Below are 22,455 nucleotides of genomic sequence, written 5' to 3'. Positions count from 1 at the left end.
TATATTAATATCTGATAGTACGCATATGTGACAATAATCATATGTGTAACAGCAGCAGGAGACATCAGGCAGGACTACGGTAGCAGCACAACCACACACGTCACACTATCCAGGTACTGCTGCGATATAAGTTAACCTGTGAGACAGTGGAGCACAAGGGCTCCGGAGAAGAAGCCGAGTTAGTGACAAGCAGTACAGCCGCGTTAGTGAGATGCAGTAACAATGACACACTTTCAAAAACAGAGATGCTCCTCTTTCTATTAAATGAATACAAAGATGCTGTATTGATTGTATGTAGTGCACATCATGCACCACTAGAGATCAGTCTTTACTACTTTAACAAGCAGCTGAGCTGGAAAACATGGTGCCTTTGAGTGGTGGGGATCACATTACAAAACTCTGAACAGGCGGACAGCAAAGGCAGATTAAGGGTTTATTTTGACTAAACCAGCATTGATGATTGTAGAAACAGTGGACTAATTAGTTAGATGGCTAATGAGACTATGATGGTTTTAGTGTGTTTTACTGTGTTTCTGTTTAGTTTGAATGTAGTGTGTTTTACGATTGGTTAAAGTCTGGGTAAAGTAAAAATAAATGAGTTTGTCACACCACAGAATGTGTTATTAAGCACCCAGCCAAATTTGATTGATTAAAAAAGTCATCAAGAATATAAAATAAAGTTTCAAAATCATTACAAAAAATGGCAGTATTCTCTGCTCTGAGACGCTGGGGGCGTTCCCGCTGAATGTGCTGTAGCCACGCCCACTTTCAGGAAAGTAGCAGCCTCTTTTAATTGTAGCACTACAATGGATGCTTTAACATGATCTAGCCATATAAAGTTAGGCTATAAATTGATACAAACAAAACATATTTTGTCAACTTCACCAGAGTTTTATTTCTATTTGTGGTGCTAGCTGACCTGGTCTTGGGTGTGTTGGGTTCAAAAATTCAACAGGCTCCAGTTCTTACATAGTATAGGAACCGGGCTTATGCTAAGGGTCGCTCCACTGGGTCAGCCTGCATGCTTTCGGCCCCAGCCAAAAAATCCTGGACACAGAACTGGTGAAAAACAGTTTAACGGTTTAACGCCACAATTCAGTACTATAGAGTTCCCAGTCTATGTGCATTTTCAATAAGTGTTTTCTAACATGTATATTGTGTTTAAATGTAAATCTCAGATTTTACTTCACCCGACTTTAACAAGTCAGTTAAGCTAATCTTAACTCAGTGAATTCAGGAAGTGTGTGGTTGTATTTCTCTGTTTAATAACATAAATACATGTCACAATATTACCTTTTTGACATTTTGTGAGTTTGTTTTGTTAGAACATACTTGCCCCTCTGGAGTATGGAGTGCCCCCACACAAATACCCTCATGAACCATATGCCCCGCTGAAGTTTCAGGAAGTTATGAAGGTATAAAAAAAATACATACCACCCAAACCTACTGTTAGGTAACTGGCAGCAACAGTACCGATAAAAAGTACTTTTAATGCGCAAACTTATACGGGACGCATTTGCCCCCATTACCATTTTAGCTCGTTTCACAGCTGCCAGCTGCATCCGCCTCCCTCAATACTGAACCAATTTTAGAACGAGTTGTACCTATGAATCATACGCGCACACACACATGGGGAAATAGAGCCCAGGTTGAAAAATACCGAAGTTGTCTTTTAACCACAGTGCTTCCAAAAATTCATCATACACCTCAAGCACTGCTTTGGAGATACACAAAGCATAATATAACATAGCATAACATAACATAACATGTTGAGCAACGTGCAGTCACTGGGCAACATAAACTATCTGTACAGCATTTTTTTTGTACATTTATTTTTTTCTGCTAAACTGCCTAAAATTCCAGCTATATTATTTGCATTTCTTAAAAAAACTGACTACAGTACATCATCCTACTATTAAATGGAGAAACCTCTGTCCCTCCCTCCGTCTGTCTGTCATCATCCATTTTCGTCCTCACTGCTTTGACCTACTTCTCTGAACTTGCACATAGGCTTTCATCTTGGTCATGTGCAGACAGCCACGATGCTGTTTTTGCATTTTTCCCACATTTCTACTGTTTATATTTGCGTTTTTGTCCACTACCCAGTCATATTGTGAGCACCATTAGCAGCGCGAGCTGCACATGCCCGGAGACCACTTCGAAAACACCTGTGATGGGACCACAGTTTGGCTGGGAAGCCTTCATCTCCGACACTTGTGGATCGAAACCTATATGTGTGTACCCGTGTGCCCGCGTACGGCCCCGCGCCCGCCTCCGTGCCGTCAACCAAAACTATGCTCCATGTATTTTGCCATAAAGCATGTTTCTAAATACAGTGTGCATCGTTTGTCTTACATTAATATTTATTACACAGTGCATTTACAGTGCTCTGATTTTTTTACAGTGCTCTCTGTGTCTGAGATTCAGTTCCTCTAATATACTATTTTTGATTTCTTATTCCTCTTTATACAACAGTTAGTTCCGGCCCTGCAATCTGATTGGTCGAGAGACAGTAAAACCGTGACGATATTGGAGTACAACATCACGGTTATTTCACTGTGTATGTATCACTCCGCCTCACAGCTGATTGCAATCAACAATCAAATCAAAACTGACGGTTAGTGTCAGATAGGTCAGCAGTTGCGTTGCATCCCTGGAAAAGTATTAAAACAAACTTCCACCAGATGCAAATGCCCTTTATCTGAAGCCCAGGATGACAGCAGCTCACACAGACAATATCTGGTACACTAAAGCTCCACTGGGAATAAACTCACTCGCACAGATGCTGCCGAAGATGTGTAAAGAGGCGGGGACAACAGCTATCTACACCAATCACAGCCTCAGGGCGACTGCCATACAGAAGCTGTCAGATGCGGGTCTTGAAGCTAGGGAGATTGGAATTCAGTGCCTTGTTCAAGAATGCTTAAAATGTTGAAAGCAGGAGCCAGGGGTCATCCAACTACCTTAAAATTAATGGACAACCTGCTGTACCACCTCAACTACAACTGGAAGCCACAGTGTACACTTACAGTAGCTTACTATCAGTCCACTTATTGAACTGCACCAGTATAATACTACAAAGCTGGTACAATAAATATGGTCCCCTTCTCAAAAAATTCCAACAGCGGCAAATATTACTACAGATTGGCAGCCTTTTGCCGACATGGTGCTGCTTGTGACATGGCAGCCTTACCAGTTGTCTACTAGTGGTGCAACACAATGCTAGTATCTCTACCCATTTATGTCACATAAATATGTGTTCATATCTGTATTTGGATTATACCAAAAGTGTGTTGCATAGGAAGTTGCTAGAAATGGTATAGTCGGCTTCATTTTCTGCATTAAATTCTTCTCTGCCATTCATACACTTCACACATACAGTATCTATAAGTCAAGTTGCCTATACTACATAGTATCTTACATTTCATTAATGAGACAAAGTCAAATGACTTGTCAGGTTGAATGTACCTGGCATCCAACACCCTCTACATGATCATACCATAATTTTCACTTAATGACCCACTGCAGCAGAGTTATGCAAACCATCATCTCCACTGTCCTCAACAATCTCAATAATTGTCCACCATCAAAATATGTTTAATTTGTTTTTTTTTTGTTTTTTGTTTTTTTTTCAAAACATGAACAAGGCAAGGCTTATAACCTGCAGCAGCTGACTGACTGCAAGCAGGTCTCAGTCACTGGTCTCACTCTGTATGTTTACTTGCAAAGTTAAGTGGAGTTGTAGCTCAACTAGGCTATTTAATTGGACTACTGTCTTCTTCCAAGTATACAAGCATGGGAAGGGAAATCGAATTATTGACTGAAGTATGTCCAACTCCGCTACGATAGGTGAAAATATGCCCTCTTCCTGCTTGTTAATACTGGACCTTTTTCCAGATGACATAATATGTCATGGACCAAACAACTGACAAATAAGTTAGCTACAGTTAGCTAGCAGCAAACTGGTATCATGGTGGACAACTTAACAGCTCTGCACATTTAGTATGTGCTGTTAAATATTTAACTTTTTCAGCTGAAACAGCATGAACTATGTCTCCTCGTCCATCCAAGATGCACGGCTCTGAGTGCAGATTGCACCATATTGTTAGGAGCTTCTTCTTGTGGTACGCATTTAATGCTATTGGACTTTCGAGTCAAAGCCCGGGGCGGAAACTGTGGAGCATGTGCAGAGTGCCTAGGCCAGTTTGGGTCCAATTGGCTGTGTACACGCTGGAGTAATTTGACTCCCAATCACATTATCTGGGTGTGTTACTCTGAATTTGATAAATTTGATTTAGTATGATTTCAGTCAGACTAACATGTTTACATGTATTTTAAAAGTCCAGTTTTAGTCGGGCTAACACAATAAATCAATTTTCTCTAATGTCATCTGAACATACTGAGTGACTGAGAGAAGTCTGCTGCACTACATTCAACTTCTTTAGTTTCTTTTTAGTGCTTGCTTAAATAGACCAAAAACAGTCCTAACGTTGAGAATAAAACAAGCCCTATCTTCAGGAAAATGTCCTGACTCAGCATGGTGCAATCAGCCAATAAGTGAAAACACCTGTGGGGGTCTAAGTGCTTTAAGTGAGCTGTAACGCACGTCCTTAAGGTAATCTTAACATATTTCATTTGCAATCTCATCACAGTAGAGCGGCCATGTTGTCACCAGTTTATGTTGTAGCACATGACCTTGGCAGTGATGATGTAGAGTATGCTAATATTCAGCTCTTATTTTCTATGTTTCAGTACATGTCCCGAGAGCAGATTCGTAACCATAACAACAGAGAAAACTAGTCTATGGCTGCAAGCTACAAGTGTGTGTGTGTGTGTGTGTGTGTGTGTTTGTGTGTGTGTGCATGTGTGTGTGTGTGCTCAAACTGCACATTAAAAATGACTCCATAAACACGCACTGAAAAACACCCACACACATCCTCTGACACACTCACTAGTTCACTCGTACACCCTCCCACACTCCCTGGCTTTGTAAAACTCAGCCTTACCTCCCAGCATTAATGAGCCCAGTGTCCTGTCCAGAGCAGATATCCTCCAGAATAAAGGCTTCGTCACAAGTGGACATGTTAATGTGGGTCAAGTTGGGTTTACAAACATCCAACCAGTAGGGGGTGTGTTGACCAGTGGACAGCTGGAGGATATCAGTTATCAGTGCTGTCACACACAGGCCAAAGATATGGACACCTGTAAAAACAACATGTTACAACATCAAACAGTGGATTAGTTAGATTATAACCTTGTGCTTCTTTAAAAATGATAATGTGTTTTAGTCTGTGTCCACTCGTGGTCTGACAAATGTTATTATTATCTTACAGCTACTGTTGTTTTCTGTGTCTGAGATTCAGTTCTTAACAACATGCATATAATCAGCTGTGTATAACGCATGTGTCCTCCCACCTATGAAGCGTACAGCCCTGCGGATGTAGGAGTTAAAATTACAGCCTGCAGCGTTGATGTTGGCCTCAGTCTGTGTAGCTGATGACCTCCTGGAGAGATAGCAGTACAGAATGGCCTCTCCTATAAGAATCTACATACAGACACAGAGAAACAAAAGATTGTTGACAATGCAGATTTTGTATTACCAGATAAATCTATCTCACAGATCTGCTGAATGCATTAACTCGACCATTTATTGATGCAAACATCCCACTGTCATGACTGAAAATCACAGTCTATGCTTTTCTTCATTTATTTAAACAATAAATAGAAGATAAAATGCAAGATTTCACAAAAAAATTCCAGAGATTTCAATCCCAGAGGAGGAAGACTGCAAGATGTTCAAGAAAGGCTAGTAGTAAGATTTTTTTTTATTTTTTATTTTTTATTTTTGATGTGACAGCTCTTTGATGTAGTTTCTTTAAATGAAAGACTGAACTCCTCCTCCAGATACCTTTTAGTGTATGTAGAAATACTAATTAATCTATGATATTTTGTTTAACAGGCTTTTGCCACATGAAAAGTAAAAGAAAACTAGAATTACCACACTGCAGTTTTATGCCCTCTCACACACCAGTCAAGTTTCTGTTACAGTTTACATCTATACCTGTGAAAATATGACTGCTTCACACACATCTTCCCCCAACAGCACAGAAGATCTATACAATCAGCATAGTTTCAAGGTGGACACTCACAATTAGTGTCACCAATTAAGTATGTGACCAAATGTTTCCCCTTCTGTTCCTCAGGTATGATGCTGAATAATGTTCAGTAAAGTGTTTTTGCAGAACATATGATGCCCAGTTAAATTGACCTTTTGAATATAAAATGTCATCACTTCAATTATTTTATCTTATTAGACAACCTCTCACCCCTCACTCTCTGCTTTCACCAGTGCTGGCACGGCACTTCTAGGGCTAGACCCCAGAGCAGTTGATCAGTGATGGAGCAGTGTGCACCAAGATGGCTAGCGTTAGTGTTAGAGGAAACATGGGAGAGATTCAGCCATACATGTCTGAGCCTTAGTCAGACCCAGACTTAGATGAGGAGTCTGCTGTGCACCAAAATCAGCAACTAGCAGACGTATCAGAATAGAATGAAGTTAGCATCCTGTAGCTTGTAACTGCCAGTGGCTGATGCAGTGTAAGCGGTTGTGAAACATACAATAATATCTTCCACGATGTTAAAGTGTGTTCAGATTGGTCTGCACACACACACTTTGCCATCAAAACTTTCACTACGCTAATGCTAATTTTGCTCTCTATACTGACAAGTCCACTCTTCGCTGGCTGTTTCAGGTTTCTTTGCATCCAGTCTCTCTAGAAAAACATAAATAATGAAAACAAGCTATATGTTTACAGTAATACCTCAGAAAATAGCATTTAAAACTTTTTACATTTATGTTATGATGGCAGTGTTTGTTGTGCTAGCACTGTAGCCTGATACAGTAGTGTACCGTGCTGATACAGTACAATGGTAAATGATAAAGGGACCAGCACTTGTATAGCGCCTCTCTCATCTTTTGACCACTCAAAGCGCTTTTTACACTACTGAGTCACATTCACCCATTCACACACAAATTCACACACTGGCCGAGGCTACCATACAAGGTGCCACCTGCTACTCAGTAACCATTCACATGCTCTCACACACATGGAACAGCCATCGGGAGCAATTTGGGGTTCAGTATCTGAACTGGACTGGACTGGAGCTGGGGATCAGACCGCCGATTGGTGGACGACCCGCTCTACCTCTGAGCCACAGCCGCCCACAATAAAGCCTGGTTTCCACCAAACACTTTCAGTATGGTACATTTGGAACCAAAAGTAACCCTTCAGACATGGTTCCTAAACCCTAGGTCCGTTTAGCGCTTCAACTGCAAACAGTACTCTTAAATGTGTGTGGGGTTGTTGTCACTCACTGCTCCGTCCAGCGCTTGCTGTATTTCCTCATCACCAGTGACACAAAGCGAAATTTGCACCTCATTTATTGTCCATGCAGTGGGGATGCATGCAGACATTTTCAGAACAAAACAGAATAGGCCAGAGTGAGAGTCTCTCTCGATGGGATACTTAAAAAAAGCAGGTTAAGGCAAGTGCAGGGGCGTAGTTTTGCCAGAGCCCACAGGAACGGATCCAAGTGAGGATTAGAATATGTACAGTTCACATAATCCAGTTCAAATTAATATATAGTTTTAAACACTTGAACATCCACTCATTACTAAAAGTGTATGTCATCAAAGGGAGACAATACAAACTAAAGAAACGATCAAAGTTGTCATACTGAAATTTAAAGTGGATTCAAGTTGTCAGTTCACGCATTGAGTAACCTTACAGGTAGATGGCCCACCTTAAAAGTTACCAGCAGGCAACTCAGTGAATTCAGTTATTTTTTTGTCAGACTACAGCTGCTGTGAGAAGCAGCAAAACATCCTTTCATTTTATAGTTATAGTTTACTAATATATGTAAGACTTGCCACGGTATGAACACTGGTTACATGAGCTTCAAAATTAGCCACAACTCAGTGCTAAGCAAGAGTGACCGTCTGCTATTGACCAATCAATGGACTGCAGTGTTTCTAGCTCCATCTTTTAGTACCAGATCTGTGTGCTAGGTATCCCAACAGGGTCCATGTCATTGGTTCGACAGCCCATTGGTTCGACATCCCATTAGTCCGACTGTCCGCGGTGCTGAACGGCTCGCGGCGGGCGTATGGTGCGCCGCGACCGGCTTGAGGCGGAGCAGGCTCACGGCTTATGTGTTTGCCACTTTCTTTTTCATTTTAACCCACACCATGATCTTTTCCTGACCCTAACCAAGTGGTTTTTGTGCCTAAACCTAACCAGACCTTAACCACAGGGCGTCATGATGATTTCGGAATGGACTTCGGAACAATGAGTTTAATATGGTCGGAACAATGGGATGTCGAACCAATGGGCTGTCGAACCAATGGGCAGTTCCCTCCCAACAGAGGGGTGACCAAAAATGGGGACGGTAAGAAATGGTTCCATTGGTACCATCCACAACTTTTCACATTGGAAATGGAAAAAATGCGTCCTGAACTGAACGTACCGGACTGCTTGGTGGCTTAACTGTCTGATACACTAATGCCAGCTGTGGACAAAAATAACATATTGCTGGTAGAAAAATCCAGTAATGTTTGGGCTGTACTAGCAGTTATCAGTTGCTTACCAGATTTTTTAAAAAGCCCTGGGGGGAAGGTTTACAAAATTAGAAGTGATTGTATACTAGATTCTATGACCTCTTTGAAGTCATAGAAATTCTTAGCAGGGAATTTGCAGTGTTTAATGGTTATGTTTTCCTGTTACATACCACAACAGCAGCTTTGGAGTGAACTGAAAATAGAAAGAAAGTCTTTACTGTGAGCTGGACGAGGCAATTTCACTCCACATATGGCAGTTAGTTTAAAAGTATTCTAGTCAGCATAGTTAAAATGACTGGCTTATTCCCATCAAATGGTTGTGTTGCATGGTAACAGCTTAGTGCTTTCACTTGTACTTGTCTCAGTGTGGTCAGACTCCCACAGCATTATGGGCACATTTTTAAATCTGCAACATGTACAAGACCACCTCTAAGTGTGGGAAGATAGCTCTCCCTTTAAAACATCAGCTACTATGTGTATTTTTCCACAGTTGAATGTAATGAATTAGTCAGTCAGAGGAGGAATACTTAGTCACCTGGTATATTTATGGTTTATTGGTGGTAACAATAAAGCATAAGAAGCAATAGTTCATAGAAATAGCTTTAATAAGGCTTTTGTCTTAGTGTGGACACCAGCTGAGTCCCTGCATGTATAGACACGTTTCTTGTATTCAAGCATCCAGGGGACAAAACCACTTTGGTTGTTGCTCACAAGACTGTAGTCAACCATTGTAATCAGTGGAATTTGCATTGTTTGTAAATTCTTGTTGACTCGATAATAAAATGCAGTTTCAGAGATGGATCTGTTGTCTTTTATTTGTATATTAATACATCATTAAGGAATTGTTAGCTAACAATACTTGACTAGTGACCTATGGTTATCAGGTCTCAGAATGAAATTTGGCAGGTTATTCACATAAATGTTTAGCTACAAGGAGATAGCCAAATCACAAAAACTTTTATGGCTGATATGTCGTATGTATTTCACTCAGCTTATGTGGTCTTGGTTGTTGAGATTATCAATCCTTTCCTTATTTGTGATAGGCTATGTTTACCATTACATGCACACTAAAATTCCACTATTATTCCAAATGTGACAATATTCTGAATGTGATGCGAGTCTTATAAGCAGCATATTCTGTTTGAATATTCCAAATTAGGCCTTTTTCCTATTCAACTATGGATTCATCACCCTCCTTAAATCAAGCAATCTCTAAGGGGTCTAATTGCCAAGGACTTTTCACATTTTGCATTCTATGTGCACATGTTAATAAATATTTTTTTACTACTAATTATTTTACTATTGTGGTGCGCCTCGCATTTTGCAGTTTGCAAAACACTTTCTGTGTGATCAGGGCCTATGATATGTGAGATATGCCAATATCATTCAGGTTTTTTGGAGAATTCTTTGGACATGTATATAGCCCATTCAGAATATTCATCTCTGTTGGGGTTTTTACCACAGTTTGTGACACATGGCCTCTTGCCTGTTTATGGATAGCTCTGTGCGTTGGAGACGTTGTACACAAACCACCTTGCCAAAAATTTGAAGGTTGGAGTACAGATGCATCCCCAAAAGAAAAGCCAACATTTGTGGTCAGACGCAAAGAAGCAAAATAACAAGCAGCTCCAATTCCATATTTTGATGTGATGAATGGCATGTTAACGCCCGTCTTGTTTACATGCAGCAGGGCTGCATGCAAACAAGAATATTAATGGAATATTCATTTTCATTAGTCATTTAAACAGCTTAGTGTGAATATTGTCATTTTTGGAATAAGGGCAAAAATATAAAATATATTTTGTGCATGTAAACGTACCCAATATCAGGAGGTAGTTTTAATGTTAGTGTCACTACACCAACTGACTATTTCAAAGTAAAAATATTAATGACAAGGCTACTTTACGACCTGCCACATCTGAAAGAATTTTGTCAGGAATTGTAAACCTACTGTATAAGACATGAGATCAGTGTGACAGCTAGCTAGCAATGTCTGGGACAGTGTGGAAATGCCTTGCATCAATTACAAAGCGTAGATAACATACAGCACATACTGTCACTGACTTTAGGACCCCCAATTCACCCTTTTAATGGCCTGGATCCATAATGTCCTCCTGTTCTTAGGAAAGGGAAGTGATCCCCTCAGAATATTAGACACGTTCCATCTATCTTTTCTGCATTTGATGCAGTTTACTGCACAACATCTCCTTATCATCTCTGTGTTGGAGCTTGGCTTGCACAGAAACCCGTCTATAATCACAGTCCTGAAACCAGTTGTTGAGTTAGCCACATGTAGATGTTACTGTGAGGTCCAGTGTGGAGATTTACTCACAGTGGCGGTGGGAGCGGCGAAAGCTAAGCTGAAGAGCAGAGGCAGTGGACAGACTTCCTGTCTGGGCAGGATGTAGGGCAGAGACAGACTGCGGTCACTACAGCTGTAACCAGAATGCACCGGCTGGAAAATATCCGTCAGCTCCAGGAAATAAAGACTGACAACAGAGGAGGCCAGGATAGGGAGCTGCAGCAAAGAAACAAAAGAATACAAAAGAATTAAGAAAATAGTTTCAAAATCTCATGTTCATCAGGGGACTAGGACTGGGTATTAAATTTGTCAGTACTTATGCTGATGTGACGCCCAAGTTTCTGTGCTGATACCAAAACACAATACCTTACTACTAGTAATTTACACATGCTTTTTTACAAAGTTTACAATTTTTTAAAAATATATTTATTAAAGAAGCTAACCTTGTTACATTTTTGAATGTCATCTAAAAACAAGGAGCTCTACTAGAATTTAGCCTAAATATTCCAAATCAATCCAGAATGTGTCTAATCAAAGTAGAAAGAGTACAAATTGACAATGACATTAAATGGCAGGTTTAAGAACTTCAAAGTTTTAAATACCTCGTGCATAGGTCATGTTTTGGATGGCACAAAAAGAGCATTGAGATTTTATGCCCAGCCACAGGGCCCGCTACACACTGACACTAGCAAAGACCAGAATGATGTCCATCAAAAACTGTGAATGCAGAAGTATTAATTTGACAAGAAAAATGTACTAAAAGGACAAGAAAACTCCAGGCTATAGGACTGTTTTCACACCAAAATTATTATCATTATTATTATATTATTATTCTGTGGTTCCTCAAGAATTTTATTCTTATCAAGGCAGCAAGCCTCTGCAACAGTTTTTACACCACACACAAAAACATCAACCAAGTGTCAGTGATATGAATGTAGTAGTTTTTAACAGAAGTTTTGAAGCCCAGATTTTGGGTTAATACCTGCAGCCAGTTTTGTTAGTTGGTTGTAAAGGGAAAATTAAAATTTGTTCAACAAGATAGTGCTGTTGTATCAGCCACTATGGCTAACTGTCATTGGCTTGGACCATGTCAATCAATGTCTCCAAACATTAATGTTTTTTTTAATCTTAATATGCCTTAAATGGCACAATACTTTCATGCAGGACGACAACACAGTTTCTACACAGCATGTTAACAGAGCAGCAGCTTCACATCTTAACTACAATCAGTAACTACAGCCACTGTAGTTAAGTGCATAAGGCAGAAGAAAATATGCAGTTACACATGTATACTGTTGACACTCCAACTTCTATTGGAACAAAATATACCTACGCTTTTAAAGTGCCTTTGTAGTCCTCTGAACACTTAAAGTGCTTTCACACCACTTGCCACATTCACACAATGGTGGCCAACGCTACCACACAAGGTGCAAACCATTCATTCACCATGGACAGCCATCAGTGGCAATTTGTAGTTCAGTATCTTGCCCAAGCATGCTTTGATATGTGGACTGGAGGAATTGGGGATCAAACTGACAATCTTGTGATTGATGGACAACCTGCTCTACCTTTTGAACTACAGCCGCCCCCCCAAAAAATCATACATTCAGTATTGAGATATTCAAGGTTTTCCTAGTTCACTTCAACACGGACACAGTTTACATAGCTAAAGTAGCATCTAGAATGTCTCGGGCTGACACCCTCTGGTTGGTTGGTTGACTGGTTAGTCAATATGCTTTTGTCCGATCAAATTCTCATTGGTCAGACAATTGCTGGTGTTACTTTCATAAGGCCATTTGTCCACCAAAGCCCATTTCCCAGTTGTTGTTGTAGTTTAGCACTTGTACGTGTATGTGACAGTTGGTCTTGGGGTATTTTTCCCGCCCTTCCTCCACTGAGATTGAACAGTTGGGTAAAAAGTGACAAGCGTAGCATTTTAACCCAAAAGTAACTGCCCCAAGCAAGGGAGTTCAAGTATCTCAGGGTCTTGTTCACGAGTGAGGGTAGAATGGAGTGTGAGATGAATCAGCCATTTGGTGCTGTGTCTGCAGCGATGCAGGGGCTCTGCTGAACTGTCGTGGTGAAGAGAGAGCTGAGCCAGAAGGCAAAGCTTTCAATTTACCGGTCCATCTATGTCCCAACCCTCACCTATGGTCATGAGCTTTGGGTAATGACTGAAAAAATGAGATCATGGATACAAGTGGCCGAAAAGAATTTCCTCCAAATGGTGGCTGAGCTCAGCCTTTGAGACTGGGTAAGGAGCTTGGACATCTGGAGAGAGCTTGGAGTAGAGCTGCTGCTCCTTCACATTTAAAAGGGCCAGTTGAGGTGGTTTGGGCATCTGATCAGGATGCCTCCTAGCTGCCTCCCTTTTGAGGTGCACGTCCAACTGGTAGGAGGCCCCGGGGCAGACCCAGAACACACTGTAAGGATTAAATCTCTCATCTGGCCTGGGAACACCTCGGGATCCCTAAGGAGGAGCTGGAAAGCATCGCTCAGGAGAGGGACATCTGGAGTTCTTTGCTCAGCCTGCTGCCCTGCACTGCCCAACTCTTATTTTTCAAACAGGAACATGAATATTTTCCAAAGTCTCAATAAAGACACCACAATTCATGACTGAATTGCAAAGCTTCTAAAAGGGACTAAAAGTTAGTCTCCCTCATGTAATGTTCCACAAATATTTAACGTTTGTAACTTTCTGACATATACAAAATCGCCAAACTCAGACTTAAGGCTACCAGGCCCCACCCCCCACCCCCTATCGACCACTTGATTGGTTGATGTGTAGGTAGAATTTCAGCCAACCAAGATTTTCTTTGGTTGACTACAGCCCTAGGAATGATAGCTCTTTCTGCTTCTGGTAACCTTATACCTGTCAGGTAAGCAGCACATACATACACAGACACAAGGACACACAGCTGCAGTGCACACAGAGGATTATAAAAAACTGATTTGAATTGAATTGAATGTAAAAACACTCCGCACAAGGCAAAATATTACACTGCAAACCACCATGAGCAGAAATAATTTTACTTACTGCACTTAAGTCTGTGATACAGAACATATACAAAGTAATGCCAGGCATGAGCATCAAATAAATGTTGGCCAGTGCTGGCATAAGGAGACTGCTCCTAGTGTCTTCAAAGAAATCCTGATCAAAGGACACCATTTGCACATGATGTGAGTTTCAATATTTATCAAATCTAGGCTGAAACAAAAGGTGTTTTATAATAAATAGTACTGGTAGACAGGGATTCATCTATTCTGCTCATTTTGTTTGCTTTTTTTTGAGCTGGAGGAAAAACAAAAGGGTACATACTAGATATTCTAAAAGCATTATAGACAAGGGTATCAGAGAAAGCAACACCAGTAATTTCAACCAGTTGATAGAAGCTTCTCTGTTTGCTGACGGCCATCCTACAGCCATGTCAGAGCTGTGTTCAAGTCCCCTCCAGTCAAAATGTATTGCTTGTAGTTGCTTTACTATGCACAATGATATATGCGCAGAGTTTGACAACAGAGGGCTGTTTTCACAACCATTGGCCAAATGGGGGTACGTTTTTCAGTGTAAACACGTAAACGTACCAGCAGGCTTTATGACATCACAACTAGTTTGGAGCCAGTCATGGGCCAGTATGCAGCTTACACATGAATGATATTGAAAAATTATTGAGGGTTATATATTCATAGATTTTAACTTTCAATTAGGGAAAATAAGTAGGTGAGATAAGTGTTAATTATCCGACAATATGTTTTAAGGATGCAGCGGTTGCATTGTGCCTCACAGCCAGTGGTGGTTCTAGCCTAAATGCCGCCCTGGGCGACACCCCCCTATGGCCCAACATTACCCCCTGCCCCCCTTGAAGGTCAAGTTAATTTTATTTAATTTTATTTTCTATATAGCGCCAGATCACAACAGAAGTCATTTCCTATAGAACAGGTCTATACCTTGTCCTCTTATTAAACGAACTGAATAACCTTGTTATTTATTTTATTTACACCACTGCATGTCATTTCTGTCTCTACATGGTTGCGCCTTTGTAAATCTCCTCTGCTCTCTGTATCGCGCACAGCAGAGTTCCGCCCCAATGCGCGCACATACTACTGCACTGATCAGAAGAACACTTGCAGCTAAAACCTTACCCTTCTGGCTTTCCTTGCCACAAAGTCCTCAGTGAGGACACCGCTCATTCCAATAGAGAGGTGAACCTCTGCGACCTGTAATGGTAAAAAGTACTTGCTGCTACCACCAGCAACTGTGGCTGCTGGGTAGTCTGTCAACCAAGCGAAAGATCAGCAGTTCAATCCCCAGCTCCTCCAGTTGGGTCCCTCATCCACATCCATAGAGGGAGTGGGGGTGAGCACAATCACTATGCAAAGTTTTATACTTCGTGCAAATATAGTCCAACTAATCACATTTCCATGTGTATTTTGTATCTACTCTGTCTACTCTTTGTCATATTATTTTGAAAAGCAGAGGAAGTCACATGTGTGTCCTTGGCTGAAAAAATGCAATCCAATAAATGATTGAAGAAATATAAAATCAAACACTGATTGATGAAATAACTGCAAGGTACTAAATTGTAACGTCAAAGCGGGAGAGAACAAATATTGTTTTCTTAATTTATTCATTCAGTCTTGAGGCTACTTTAATCAAATATTGGTCAAATTGTGTGCAGAACTGAAATTGTGTAAAGCATATGGCAGTCAACTCTCAGTTTTCAAGTTATACCCAATTTATGAAATTGTTTAGGGACCATTAATACACCACTTTGAAAAATATTATTCCTTAATAATATTCCTTTGTCTCTTGCTGAAATTGAGCTCAACTTTGGAGCATTATTTGGTCCCCTTTCCAAGAACATAGCTTAACATGGTTGGTACCAATGGATGTCCCAGGTCCTGGGGCATCTATTGGTGTCTTGTCTTGTCTTCACTGTAGCTTTAAAACTGAGAGAGTCCCTGATTTTTTTAGCAGCACTTGAGAGCTCTGCGCATCTGAGCATTGTCAGACTGCACTGACAGGCAATTGACAAGCAATTAATATGTTTCCTTTTTTTCTTACTATTTTCTAACATTTTATATACTAAGTAATGGCTTTGGCTCAGACAGTAGAGTGATTTATCCACTGTTTCGATCATCGGCTCCTCTAGTCCTCATGTCAAAGTATCCTTGGGCAAGATACTGAACCCCAAATCACTTGTGTAAATATTGAACTGAGTAAGATAAGATAGTAGCGTAGTAGAGTCGCAGGTGGCACCTTGTACAGTAGCCTCAGTGACCAGTATATGAATGTGAATGTGAAAAAGAGTTTTGAATGGTTGGTAGAATAGAAAGGCGCTATTCAATTCAATACAATTCAATTCAATAGAACTTATTTTATCCCACAGGAAATTCTTGATTATCCTGAAGGAAATTCTTGATTCCTTCCTTCCTACCTAAACAAGTGAATGTCCATTTACCATGAAATGAAAACAAAAATGTTGCTACGTGGATAAAAAAAAACTGTTGTTGGTGACTGGTGGCATTAAAAGCAGAATGATTGTTACCAAACTCTTCCCTAGACCCCTGCATAGAAGCATCATGACAATCCTGAAAAGAATGTCATGTTCACTTTATTGCTCTGTACTAGCAAGATTACAAATTGCAAAATGATGGATATTGCTTGTATGTGAGTGTGAGGCTGCATCGTGCCCTGATTCCCTGCTGTTCAAATTATCAACTACATGATCTGCCCTTTTGCCTGAGGTGCACACATTTCTGACTGCAGGAGTTATGTAAAGTGTTGTCATTGACTGTGAAATGCTCTCTTTTTCCACAGCCTGTATGCCAGGATCAACCACCAAGGTTGCTAGAAGTTTCTCATGATTCTTAGAATTACACATTTACAAATTATTTTCTTTTGACACCATGACAACACGAAGTATTTAAAGTATTTAAAGTCAGTATGGATAAGAGTCTAAAAAAATAACAAAATAGAGAGGTAAATTTGTTTATTTGCAATGTCTACAAAGAGTCATGCTAGTGGCTCTGAGGCTGTGCTGAGGCACAGTGGGGCTTTGAGCTAAATGCACGTCAGCATCGCAAAATGCTTACAAAGAAAATGTTAACACGCTGTTCAGCAGGTATGATGTTATCAGTGTTCATCCATCCATCCATCTTAGTTTAATGTGTTAGCATACTAACTTGAATCAACACTAAACGCTTAGTCCAGCTGAGGCTGATGGGGATGTCATTAGTTTTGTAGGTATATTTGGTCATTAACCAAGGTATTAAAATGACACATTAAAATGGCAATAGATGAAAAAAAATAGGGGATCATCAAAGTTATTACAACTGATCCTGTGGGAAATATGCATGTCTGTACCAAATCTTGTCAGACATTTCGCAAAAAAACACAAATGTTAAGCTTATGTTGTGCTAGAGAAGAAGACAGGATCAACAGTGTCATTTCATTTCATTCTCTGGGTAGCATGAATGCAGTGATGTTGATACATCTAACATCTTGAGTTGATCAAAGAGAGCACCAAAATCACCCACCCAGTATTAAGTGAAGCAGAATCAGAATCAGCTTTATTGGTCAAGTATGTGTGCTAGGGTTGTCACGATACTAAAATTTCAAACTCGATATCGATACCCAGGAAAATATTCAATACTCGATACCATTTTCAAATACAGCAGCAAAAAATTAAGAGGCATGTCATTTTTTAAATAAAGATCAGAACAGTAACATCAATGATAACAACAAAAAATCCCCCCAAAATAAATAACAACCAGAAACAAGATCTGTCCATACAAATGTATTTATCTACAGCCCTGTTTATTTTCTGTGCTTCTGGTGAATTGGCACCATATTTTCGTTGCTGATCAAATAGAGTTGGTAGTTTAGGCTCAGGATGTTCCGGTTTCTACCTCACTATGTGATCAGAGAACCAGGGTTTACAGAAGAAACCAAACGTTTTTTCAGCTTCAATCTGTGACTTTACAGTTAACATAACTTTTCAGACACACATAATTGTGTTGTCCTGTTAAACTAACATTGTCTATTAATGTTACAGACGGGCATGACTGATAAAGTTTTCTGCTTAGCTCCCACATTAACATTAGAAGTTATATTTTAGTTTGATGCTGGCGACACCAGCTGCTCAGCTGCTAGTGAGGGGAGGGGCTGTACCTGCCGTCTGCAGCGTGCTGTGTTCACTTCACTAAATATTTCCAAAGAGCGCTTTTTCCTTTATCATTTTTCACCAAAACTGGCTGCTCTGATCCTCCTGCAGCTGCGCTGGCCATATTACAGACAGAAATGTGTGCATGCATGCACAGCAACGACAACAAGCCGGGTTGCAGCAAGGGCTCTGTGCCTGCCAGATACTGCCTGCACAGCGCATGTCCGTCGGACCCATCGCGTGCAACCGACAGGCGTTGAGGTGGCGTGCACTGTTAGTATCGATACTTTTGTAAATTAGTATTGTATCCGGATACAGCGTTTGAGTATCGATACTTTTCAGAGTATTGATACTTTTGACAACCCTAATGTGTGCACATAGAAGGAATTTGACTCTGAATCAAATATGCTTGTGATATCAAATGATAATCCATGAAAATTTAAATAAACTACTGCATAAATCTAATAGTTTAACATTTTGAGTAATATATTCTCTTTCTTTTTGGGAAGAGATTTTATATTTTCCTTTCACTCATTGGGATTGTAACAAAACAGGATCTCTGCATCTAATGTTCTGCAAACCACGGACACATTAAATTTGCATGTTATTATGTAAATGTTGAAACCTAACGTTTCAACAACACTGTGGCTAACGTGTTGTTATGTATAGGCACAAAAAATACTTGGTTATGGTTAGAAAGAGATCAAGTTTTACCATAAAATACCCTGTTTGGGTGGCACAATCCTGGCAGGAAAAGCAGCAATGTCTAGGCAACAATAAAAAGGTGCAGCAAGCATTTTTTACTTGTGGCATTTGATTTTTTTTTAATATAAAAAAAGGCAGTGCTGTGCGCCACCTGCAAAATGCTTTCTGTGTGACTGGGGCCTAACATTTAAGATTTTGTCAAAGCTCTGGAAAAAAAGTAGAGAGCGCTTACTCTGCAGCAAAATCTGGGGACCACAACATCCCCAGAAGTAGCCTACAATGCATATTGACAGGCAATTCAAAAAACAAAGACTGCTCAACTTGAAGCAGTCTCCGACTGACGATTAAAATCTCTGACTTTCAGGGGGCAGCCCTACTTATTATGGAAACTGATTTATCAAGTACTGACAGTTTTATTTGGTATAAATGTGAGACATTATTACTGTAATTCAAGTCTTCCATGGTGCTTTTTGGCCACTCCTTAACAGCAAGAATAGATGTGCATCGAAATCTGAATGACAGCTCACTTGACCACTGTAGTGCTGTTGCACTGTGCTACTGTCTCGTTTGTGTGTATGCTGTCAGTAACGTCAGTAGCGAATTTTGTGAAAATGCGCAAAAGAAAATGCAAATTTATGCACGTTTCCATTCATTATTGTTTTGCGAGTATTGGGAGTCAACAGGTCGAGCAGAAGGTGGCGCTTCTCATGAAAAATAAAATGCAAAAGAACACCCGTAGATGAAGAGGGCGCCATGAGATGACATCATTGAGAGTGTCTCATGTCCACAACTGATGTAAACAATTACCGGCACATCCATGACTACGGCGAGATGGAGAGATTCCTTGGGAACGTCTTGGCTATTGCGAGAGCTCTCGTCACACTCATATCAGCGTTGTCAGCGTAGCCTACATAATGCCGTGATGTCTGTGTTGGTACACCAGGCAGCGCACATGATGCAGCGGTATTCAACACATCCAGTCTATTCAGGTAAGTTGTGAAATAGCCTACACTCACCTGACACTGGAGTGATTACCTCTCTCTAAGTTCACACAGGTGTGTGTGTGTAGTAGAAGTAGGATCCCATAGCCTACGTCATTGTTTATTCGCTAAATTTGTTTCCATTGCCAAAAGTCGCAATTTCCTAATATCGATACGCTGACTCCCCCTCCCCCATCCCCCCCCAAGCGTAAAAACTTTTTTGAGATATTTTGGCCTTTTTTCGAATTTCTGGCATTTCCATTCAAGTTTTTTTTTCGCAATTGTTGAAAATGTGAATAAAAAGAGGTGGATGGAAACCCGACTATAGTCCTCTTTTCAGATTGCAACATTATCAGTTTTAAATTTGTTTTTCAGTTCGTGAGATAATTGTCGTATGGAAAGTGTCTTGTTAAAAGTGTCTTGTGAGTCTAAAGGTCAATGTGTGTGTGAGCTGGCAGCCCTGAGCCCACCACTTGTACTACATGATGACAGCCACCGTTTTCTTCAATAGTTAAGGTAGTGCAATACAGCTTCTCACTTTATACTGCTGTGATTTTCATTTTAACAAATTTTTAACTCCAACTCTAATAACTCATTTTGATGATTCCCTGCATGCTGGAATAATTTCTGTATTTATTCAAGGTGAGAAATGAACCAAATCATTCAAGTGTAGGAGGGTTTACAAAATAGTTTTATGAGTGTCAGTCAGTAGTACCTGCAGTAAAGCCTGCTTCCTGCCCTAAGGAGCTGCTCACCCACCTACGAGATTTTCAATACTCTGGCTTGAAAAGTCTGGGGGAGCACTTCATATATTCATTTCTACATGCAAATAGGACATTTACAAAATCTGGATCTACATAGCACAACACATTAGGAGCATGTAAAACTAACTTTTCAGAAAGAGAAGGGAAAGAATTAAAAAATGGCTCCTGCAAAGATATATTGAAAACTGAACGCTAGTGGGAAGCTCCAGTGGAAGTGGGGCAGTAGATGTGTGCACCAACAAGCCAACAAAAGAGTAATACAGCAGAATTCCCTGCTGTTATCAGGCAGAGCAGTATATTGATTTTTGTATTGGATTTTTTGAGAGTAAAAAAAGCAGTATGGTGTTTAATATGTAAAAACAGAATGTTGATATACTGAAAGTAGAATTATCGCCTTGTGGTTGTTTGCCTCCACAAACACATCAAGTTGCAGTTACAGTTTACATCCATGTCTATGAAAACATGGATGCTTCACTCCTTCCCCCCAGATGCACAGAAGATCTATACAATCAGCACAGTTTCAAGATAGACCCAAGATTAGTGTCACCAATTCAGTATCTGACCAAACGTCTCCTCTTTTATTATGACGTTGAGTAATGTCAATGTCTCAACGTTATGATGTAACAGTGAAAATTACTTTTGATGAGTAGCCACCGTCCTTTAAGTTTGTTAAATTTTGACTACAAGATCATGGCTAAGGTACTGGAACTCCGTTTGGAGAAGGTAGTGCCATCTATAGTTCATCTAGACCAGTGGCCCTCAAATGAGCCGTCTAAATGCCGAACGTGTGACTCCTTCACTGTGTGTGTTTTCGTTTGATCAGCACGTATAAATGGGCTGTAATCCCCATGCCAACTATGTACTGATAGGCTGTTAGCGAGAAGGGCACTTTTTTACTTTCGCTTTTGAAGCGGTATGTTTATGGATACTTTGCCAGCAGTAGAAGCCTAGATTGAATGAAAAATGGAGCAAATGAAAATGAAAAAAAAGTTTGAAAAGAAAAGAAAGGTGTTGAAATGTTTTGTTAGTAGTAGTAGTAGTAGTAGTAGTAGTAGTAGTGAGTATTTGAATTTATGTCAAAATGGAAATGGTATTTTATTTTATTTTATTTTAGTATGTATTTTTATTTTGTTGTTTTGAATATGACAGTATTATGGCTTGTGGCTTGACCAACTATAATAAATGGACCTTTGACTCATTGAAAAATGTCACGTGCATGTGCGCGACCACATTGCGTCACCACGCCTAATTTCATTAGCTGGGTAAAAGCTCTCTATAGTTCCCCACTTTCCTCTGTCAGAACTAATGGGTTAATCTCAGAACCCTTTCTTTTACATTGGGGCATCAGGCAGGGTTGCCCAGTCAGCCCTTTGCTTGTCATTATAGTACTTGAACCATTAGCATGTGCTATCGCTGTAATGATGATATACATGGTGTGAACATTTATGGTCATAATTTTAAATTGAATATGTATGCTGATGATATTTTGCTCACCTTAACCAAGCCAGCGTCCTTAGTCCCTGCCATTTTGAATTTGACTGATTCATTTGGCAGTTTTTTAAGATATAAAGATAAATTGGAAAAAGAGTGAGGCAATTCCACTCAACCCTCACACATTTAAATCTGTTTTAATGGACACCCCCTTTATCTGGAAAACAAATGAGATGAAATACCTGGGAATTAACATCATATCTCCCATCATCAGATGGTCTGCTTTACCATTGTCTCTATGGGGTAGAGCAGAAATACTAAAAATGAATGTACTACCAAGACTTATTCATCTGCATCTATCCCTTTAAAATTTCTTAAAAGGAGGAGTTCCAGATATATTTCAGTTCTATCTTTCGTACAATGCAATATCCATTGACTTGGGCCTATAAATCTGAGGCTGTAGTGGGCAGCTGCAAGTGGAGAGAAATAT

General features: G+C 40.1%; 1 protein-coding gene across 2 annotated transcripts in view; it reads right to left on the bottom strand.

Annotated features, from left to right (window-relative positions):
* LOC117272174 (phospholipid phosphatase-related protein type 4-like) overlaps positions 1-22,455 on the bottom strand; it is a 120,045-nt gene that overhangs the window by 64,652 nt on the left and 32,938 nt on the right. For both annotated transcript variants that reach the window (XM_078172881.1, XM_078172880.1), the window contains exons 2-4: positions 10,950-11,135; positions 5,416-5,545; positions 5,007-5,202 (exon numbers count right to left, since the gene is read on the bottom strand). In XM_078172881.1, the coding sequence (XP_078029007.1) occupies positions 5,007-5,202; positions 5,416-5,545; positions 10,950-11,135 (512 nt within the window). The remainder of the gene's footprint in view (positions 1-5,006; positions 5,203-5,415; positions 5,546-10,949; positions 11,136-22,455) is intronic.

The sequence above is a fragment of the Epinephelus lanceolatus genome, chromosome 12 (assembly GCF_041903045.1).
Source record: "Epinephelus lanceolatus isolate andai-2023 chromosome 12, ASM4190304v1, whole genome shotgun sequence".
Lineage (NCBI taxonomy): Eukaryota > Metazoa > Chordata > Actinopteri > Perciformes > Serranidae > Epinephelus > Epinephelus lanceolatus.
Note: the sequence above shows the minus strand (reverse complement) of the source record. Positions and strands in the feature narration are given on the sequence as shown.